Here is an 8,130-nt window from a genome sequence, read left to right on the forward strand (position 1 = left end):
CCCGCCCCGCACATCTGGGCCCGGAGCCCCGCTGCCCGAGCCCCTGCGCTCCTTCCTCGCCGCTCCGCGGAGCCAGCCCTACCTTAGGCGGCGGCCCCTCGAGGCTCGAGTCCAGCAAGGCGGCCTCCGGCAGCCCCGGGTCCTCGTCCACGCTGATGAAGATGGCCGGGGTCTCCCCCTCGGGCCCCTCCTCCCGGAAATCCACGGCTTCGTCCGGCTGCGGGGGGGCCGGCCTGGCCGAGGAGGAAGAGGGGGCTCCCACTCCCCCAGGCTTCAGCTTCTGTTCCTCCTCCAGCTGCCGCTTTAAGGCCTTCTCCTGGGCCAGCCGCAGGCCCATGAGGTCCTGGGGGGGTCTGGGGGCCGGGGCCGGGGCGGGGGCCGGCGCCAGGGGCTCCAGGTCATCCTGGGGGCGGGAGGGGCACACAGAAGCTCAGGGGTGGGTGGGGCTCGGGCCCAGGCTGCTCTGAGGATGGTGGCAGACAGCAGGATGGGCACGGAGTCAGGGCAACTGTCCCCCACCCCACCCCCCTTTCGGCAGGAGCCCCCCAGAGCGGCGCGGTGTCGGGCGGGGGACCCTCACCTCCTCCAGAGGCCCTGCAGGAGTCTCCTTGGCCTCCGGCTCCTGCTTGCCACTGGCCTCCAGGATGGCCATGATGGAGTTGGGGATGTGTGCTTGCTAGGGGAAGAGCAGGGAGGGGTGCTGCGGAGAGCTGTAACTCAGAGAGCCCCTCCTGGGCACCCCAGATGCCTGGATGGTCCCTGGCCCTCCAGAACCCTTGACATTCTGTGGCCCTGCAGGGCTCCCCCTCTGCCCACTCCCCTCCCAGTCCCCCGGGGCTGGACCCATGGGGCCAACCACCCCACATCTTGGGGTACCTGATGGGGGGTGAAGGAGCGGACATGGGCCAGCAGGGGCTCCCGGAGCTCTGGGCACTTGTCAAACACGGCGCCCAGCTGCTGGGGTGGCAGCTGCAGGATGACCTGGAAGCTCTGGGGCTTGGTGCGTTGACAGCATTTGATGAAGCCCTCCCACACTTTGGGGTACTTCCACACCTGGATGGGCAGGGAGGAAGGGGGCATAAGGGGGCATGCAGTGGCCGCCCTGGGAACCGGAACGACCGTGCCAGGACGGGGCCTTGCTGGGGCTCAAATCCCTGCCATCACACAGACTCCCTTTGGGCTCCACACAGCCCTGACCTCCTTACAGAGGATCGAACCTCCTCTTCTAGCTCGCTGCAGCTGGGGCAGGAGGACAAGGAGAGAAGAAAACAGTGGCCCTTTCACCCTGGTCTCCCTGGGCCAGGCCCAGGCTGTGTGGTGAGCATTTCATTCCCACAGCGGCCGCCAGGGGGCGTCATTCGCCCTGAGAAACAGAGGAGGCCGGAGAGATGCAGGGACTTGTCCAAGGTTACCCTGGTAACTAGAGGCAGAACCAACATCTGACCCAGGTCTGTGTGAATCTGCATTTAGCCTCTAAGCCAGATGGAGCCACGTGGCAGCCTGCGGGCCGAGTCCAGCCTGAGGGCTTGTGGAGGTTTTGGTTTCATCATGGTCTCCTGAACACCGATTTCCAGCTTCTCCTGAAAACCGGCCCACCTTTCAGCTCTAGGATGCATGCTGCCTAGGTGCAGTGGTGGGGGAAAGGGCAGCCATGCCTTTCCTGGGATGCGCACACCTGCCTGCTTCTAGCACCCACCCACCCATCAGGTAGCTACCCCATGGCTGAAGTTGGACCCCAAGGGCAGGGCAAAGGGCTGGCCAGTGTGGGTGGAGCTTGCTCTCCTCATCTGGGCTCCCTCTAGGGCAGTGGTTCTCAACCTTCCTAATGCCGCGACCCTTTAATACAGCTCCTCATGTTGTGGTGACCCCCCACAATAAAATTACTTTCGTTGCTACTTCATAACTGTCATTTTGCTGCTGTTATGAATCATAATGTAAATATCTGATATGCAGGATGTATTTTCATGGTTACAAATTGAACATAATGAAAGCATAGTGATTAATCACAAAACAATATGTAATTATATCTGTGTTTTCCGATGGTCTTAGGTGACCTCTGTGAAAGGGTCGTTGGACCCCCAAAGGGGTCGCGACCCACAGGTTGAGAACCGCTGCTCTAGGGGGTGAGAGGCAGGCAGGCTGGAAAAGCCTGCGGTCCGGCCTCATCTACCTTAGTTCCTGCTGCAGCCAGTCCACTGCCGGGGGCCTGGATGGTCCAGGGCGGGTTACCTGCTTCATGATGAGGCGGGACAGGATGTTCATGACGAAGCCCCCCAGGCGGGGGTACATGGTCAGGGACTGGATGACGGTCCTCATGAGCAGCATGGGCAGGGGACTCTGCTCCATCAGCTGCTGCATCACCACGGCCAGCACCTCCGATGTGTACACGTTCCGCTCCGCAAAGCACAGGTTGGTGGCTGCGAGGAGGCGGAGAGTGGGCCTGTCCTCTTTGCCCGGCTGCCCCCCGGGGGGTGGGAGCGCCACCACCCTCAGAGAGCACTAGCCCCACTTTCTGCCCGCGTGCAGACCCAGACCAACTTGCAGAAGCTCCGGGCAAAACAGGACACTGCCCCCACCCAGCAGAGGGTCTCTTCCTGAGGGGACTGGCCTGGTCCTTGCAAGCCTGGTGGCTTGGCCCCAGGGGGAAGGCATGGCCAGCTCCCGCATGCCCCACACTGGACACCGTGGGGAGACTGGGCCCTTCCTCTGAGGACAACCCTTGGAGAGCCGAGGCAGGAAAGGCACGCTGTCAACCGCTGGGGACCCATTCTGGCTTGATCTGGGCAGCACAGCACCTCCACCCCTACTAGACAGGAAGGCAGCTCTGAATTCCATAAACACCCCGTAGTGGACAAGAGAGATGGCCCTTCACCAGCAAGGGACCACCCACACCCAACCCTCCTCAGGGCATAGGGCATGTGCTACTGCTGGGGCACCAAGCCAAGAGTATGTGGGGGCACGACCCATAGAGGAAGAAGGGAGGGTGAGGAAGCCAGGTATACACTCAGCTCCCCAGCTCAGCTGCCAGGCCAGCAAGGGCCCAGGAGGGCTGGCACAACACAAGCACCCACGAAGGCCTGGGGTCTGCTCCCTTGGGAGTGGGTTGTGGCACCCTGACATGAGCGGGATGGGTGGTGCTCCCATCCATTGTGCTAATGGGGAGGCCCCAGCCAACTGCCTCTGAACCCCTCTTCCCCAAACACCACTGGCCATGTGAGTCTGTCAACCAGGAAGTCTTTATTGAGCTAAAAGAAAGGCCCCCAATACTTGCGAGGCTAATGGAGAACAGGGGTGGGCACTGTAAGGAGAGGGGGCAGCTCCCATTAGGAAAAGGGGGGGATGAAGAATTACAGGTGGACAGGTGGGAGGAGGCGGGGCAGGGGACAGGGCGGGTATCTAGGCCAAAGGGCAGCGGATAGTGTACGTGAGGAAAGTGTCAGAGAGCACCTGCCGGACACTGAGGGGGCTGCCCCTCCCCTCACTTCCAGGCCCTCCCAGCTCCCATCTATTTTCCCGCAAAGCCTCAAGTCGGCCTCGTCCCCTCTCCTCCCCCTCAGCTCTGCCCCAGCCTCCTCCTGGGCTGTCCCCCTCAGCCCTCTAACCCACCCTCCACACAGCTGACTGAAGGGTCTTTTGAAACTCAACCTGACCTTGCACCTCCCAGAGGCCCTTGAGATCCAGTTCTATGGGGGCCCAGGCGGGTTTCCTCAAGGATTACAGGCTATGCAAGTGCATCTCTTGGCCTCTGCAATTTTTCTTCCTTTCTCTGGGACGGTCTTCTCTTCTGCTGCCTCACCCCTGCTCATCCTTCTGTGGCCTCCGCTCAGGTGTCCTCTCCTCCGGGAAGCCCTCCCTGATGTCCCTCACCAGAGGCTAGGTGGCCCCTCTGAGCTCCCCTATCCCAACCTGGCTCACTGAGTTGTTACTGAGGATGGATTGTGACCCCTGCCAGGGCAGGGTCAGAGCTGTCTCTATCCCCGCTGTGTTCCTAGCACAGCCCAGCACAGGGCTGAACAGAAGTGCTCAGTGAGTGAATCGCTGGACTAGACTTGAGCGCAAGTCTAGTGATAGAAAAACTCACCAGAGAAAGGGTGCTTTAATGGGGGGCATTGCTAATACTATCAGCTACTGGGGTTCGATGGTGCACAAAACAAGACTGGACTTTGATCTGGAGCTTATAGTCCAGTGGAGTGACTGGTGCCTGAGCAGAGAAAGTGCTGGGCACTGACTGGACTGGTGCGGGGACGGCAGCTGGCCGGGAGCACCGGCCGCGGGAGGCTGTGTGGGCCGGGCTGGCAGGAGGCAGCGGGGGCGTTCTCAAGGCCAGGCCATGCTGACACCTCCGGGGGCTTGGTTCCCACGTGGAAAACCAGGCACTAAATCCAGATCCTCGAATGGGCTCAGCGGGGGGCGGGGTCTGCGAATCCCCTCAAATTGCACACAAAGCCGTGTGAGCTCATCGTCGTCGGGAATGAGCCCGTAACTTTCCTCAGATCATCAAAGCGGCCGGAGAGAGTAAGCCCACTCCGGACCCCGGCTTCCAGACCCTTCCCCGAGGGGCTGGTGGAAGTTGGTTTTTCGTTTCATCGTGGTATTCCTGAAACCCAGATTCTAGCTTCTCTTGGAAGCCGGCCCACCTTTCTGCTCTAGGACGCAGCCTGCCTGGTGCACAGGTGGGGCAGGGCCACTGGAGGCCGGTGCCTCCTCGCCGGGTGTGGGCTTAGAGTTTAGAGCTCCTCCCGACTGAACGGGTGCAGAGCCTGCTGGGGAAGGCTAGGCACCCAGCACTGAGGCAGCTTTCAGGCCAGACACGGAAGTAAAGGGACAGGAGGGGAACCGCCACCGCCTCTGAAAGGGGACAGGAGGAATCAGAGCACAGTGTCTTCCGAGTGAGCAAGCGACAGGAAGGGCGTCCACCTCCGCTGCAGGGAAAGCTTGGCTTCTGGACCAGAAACCTTCTCAGGGAGGGGGAGGAGGACGGGGGGGAGGGGTGCTGAGAGCCGAGGGAGAGGAAGAGGTGGAACCGGTGGGACCGGCAGGACTGGGCCTCCAACTCAGGTCCACTGACTTCAGATTCTGTTGTATTTACTACACCACGTGGGTGCTGTGTGGCCCCAAGCAAGTTACTGAACCTCTCTGAACCTCCATTTCCTCGTCTACAGAATGGAAGTCCGCATTCTCCCCAGGTAACGGGTGTGGGCTGGTAGGCAGCCTGTAGGCACCCGGGAGAGCCTGGCTCAGGGGGGCACTCAGGAAAAAGGGTCAGCAGCTACCATGAAACTGCTGATGGTGGCGAGCCCGTCACCTTGTCACCACCACCCCCGCCCCCGCCCCACCGTCTCCTGTCGCAACTGGAGCTCAGACGGGACGGCATCTCCTCCTGGCCCAACCTGGGCCCTGGTGCCCCCTGCCCACCCCACACACTAGGCTGCAGGCTCTGCTTCGATCCTTGGGCCAGGGCTGGGGAGGGAGGGGCACCCCAACTTTCTCGAGGGCAAGTCTGTGCCAGCACATAGTACGTGCACTGTTTTCTTAGAAGGAGAAAAGAAGGAAGAAGAGGAGGAGGGAGGGAGGGGAAAAACGAGGGTGGGTGTTGGAGCTCTGAGTTGGAGCTGCAGGTGGCACAATGGCTGACTTGGCGGGTTCCTGGGAGGCAGGGGGGAGCTGAGCTCTTCCTGGGTCCGTGGAGGCCAGGCACATAAGGGGGGTGGGGGGAGTGCCTCACCTTTGATGATGGACTTCATGTCGCACTTTGCCGAGTCGATGTTATGCAATGCGATCAGCAGCTCTCCAGGGTTCAGCGGGGACAAGGCCGAGTTCCCTTCACCTGCAGTGGGAGAGGGTGGGGGGGGCGGGGGGAGAGACAGTATGGCAGCCTAAGTGAGATCTCCGAGTCCCTCCCATTGGGGGAACAGTGAATGAAGATGGGGTGCCCTCTGCTTCAATGGGACTGGGGGGACAAAGGACTAGAGCAGGGGTCCTCAAACTTTTTAAACAGGGGGCCAGTTCATTGTCCCTCAGACCGTTGGAGGGCCGGACTATAGTTTAAAAAAAAACTATGAACAAATTCCTATGCACACTGCACATATCTTATTTTGAAGTAAAAAAACAAAACGGGAACAAATACAATATTTGTATTTGCATGTGGCCCGCGGGCCGTAGTTTGAGGACCCCTGGACTAGAGTAAGGGAAGACTGAGAACACAGAAAGGGGGGGCCGAATGAGGCAGCAGCCAGAGAGCCATCTCCTCCGGGAAGCCCTCCTTCACAATGCAAGGCCTTCTCTTGCTCTCCGCCCCCACTGGGTTCTCCGAGTTAGGGCAACATCTGAGTGTGGCTTGGCGGTCCGCTCCCCGCCCACGGGCTGTGCACCCATGAGGGCAGGGCTAGATGAGCTCATGGGGTCCTCAGCACAGCGGACACACCTGGGCATCTGCGGGCCAGGCCAGGCCAGGACGAGGCAGTGTCCGCAGAGGCTCACACGGATGCCGTGGCAGTGGCTGGGGATGGCCCTCTGCAGGCGCCGCTTTGAGGGCCCCAGACACTCTACGTGCATGTTCTGAATCACCAGGTTGTGTGGAACAGCCTCCAACACCCACTGGGGTAATTTTTCTAAGTTAAACGTTTAGTTTGTTTCTTTTTAAAAAAGTATGTTTTTATTTATTTTAGAAAGTGAGGAAGGGAGAGGGAGAGAGAGAAACATTGGTGATTGGCTGCCTCCTGCACACCCCCCACCGGGGATGAAGCCTGCACGGGGCATGTGCCCTGACCGGGAATCAAACCTGTGACCTTTGGTGCAGGAAGGACACTCAGCCCCTGAGCCACACCTGCCAGGGCAAGTCTCTCTCTTTTTGACCCTGAGAAAAATCCCCTCACCCACAGCTCAGGGGTTCAGGCAGGAGCCGAGGAGCAGCAAGAATGCCTGAGGGAACCCTAACCGGTTTGGCTCAGTGGATAGAGCATCTGCCTGTGGACTCAAGGGTCCCGGGTTCGATTCCGGTCAAGGGCATGTACCTGGGTTGCGGGCACATCCCCGGTGGGGGGTGTGCAGGAGGCGGCTGATCGCTGTTTCTCTCTCATCGGTGTTTCTAACTCTCTATCCCTCTCCCTTCCTCTCTGTAAAAAAAATCAATAAAATATATTTTAAAAAAAATAAAGAATGCCTGAGGGAGAAAAGCATTTGGGCCTGGGAATGGAAGACAGGAGCAGAGAGTCAGCCCCAGGCTCTACAATGCTGCTTCCGCTGTGGCTGGAACCATCACCCACACAGCACACAGCACAGAGCACAGGTGGGGGTGGCGGGGGACGGTGCGGGAGGCTGGACAGGTGTTTAGACGGCGCTGAGTCTGGATGGCAGCCCAGGGAGCAGGGCGAGCCCTTTCTCCCTAAAGGTGGCATCACAGGCCCCCTCCCGCCCCCAGCCGCCCACACCTCATTGCCGGGACCCTTCTTCCTGCCTGACCACGTGAGGGGGCCTCCCAGAGGAGGGCAGGCCTGACCTACCGTGCTGGGTGCCCAGCAGGCGGTTGAAGACCTCCTTCACCACGATGGGGTTGAGTTTGATGAGCTTCGGCAGGGCCTGGATCACTTCTTTCTACAGGGGAGGGCGGGGAGGCAGGTCAGCGGCCTGTGGCTCGCCTGGGTGGGGGTTGGGCTCCGGCCTCTGATCCTTTCCTCCTCTCACTCCCTCTGGCCCCTCAGGGCTGAGCTTTCTCCCCAACTCAGTGACAGCCCCCCGCTTCCTCTCGCCCCTGCCCCCTGCCGCCAAACTCACCCCCTGGACCAGCTCACTGACGTCCCCCACAAATGGAGTGTTCTCATCATCACCCCCTCCTTACACACAGGAGATGGAACTCACCCAAGGTCTCCCAGCCCCCTGGGAACAAGATCCAGGGGAAACATGCTGGGGGGGCAGGGGAAGGGGGGTTCCCTACGTGCTGGGAACAGGTCTAAGCCCCAGAATGTGCTCACAGTGGGGCACCCAGTCCCCTACCTTCTCCAGCCCGTTGAGCACAGGGATGAGGAAGCGGACATCGGGCAGCCGCTTGTGGTAGAGATCCCGGACGCGCTTCACCAGCTCCGGGGAGGGCGGGACTGCAGGCAGAATGAGGAGGCGGCACGGGTGTTGGGG

The 8,130-nt window shown here is 60.5% G+C and overlaps 1 protein-coding gene across 1 annotated transcript in view; it reads right to left on the reverse strand.

Moving 5' to 3' along the window:
* Window positions 1-8,130, reverse strand: part of SYMPK (symplekin) — a gene marked incomplete at both ends in the record, with an annotated part of 33,589 nt that overhangs the window by 8,612 nt on the left and 16,847 nt on the right. The window contains 7 exon segments of the mRNA XM_023748847.1: window positions 48-403; window positions 581-676; window positions 877-1,053; window positions 2,230-2,417; window positions 5,726-5,827; window positions 7,503-7,593; window positions 7,993-8,119. Coding sequence (XP_023604615.1) covers window positions 48-403; window positions 581-676; window positions 877-1,053; window positions 2,230-2,417; window positions 5,726-5,827; window positions 7,503-7,593; window positions 7,993-8,119 — 1,137 coding nt within the window.

The sequence above is a fragment of the Myotis lucifugus genome, unplaced genomic scaffold (assembly GCF_000147115.1).
Source record: "Myotis lucifugus unplaced genomic scaffold, Myoluc2.0 scaffold_1925, whole genome shotgun sequence".
Taxonomy (NCBI): domain Eukaryota; kingdom Metazoa; phylum Chordata; class Mammalia; order Chiroptera; family Vespertilionidae; genus Myotis; species Myotis lucifugus.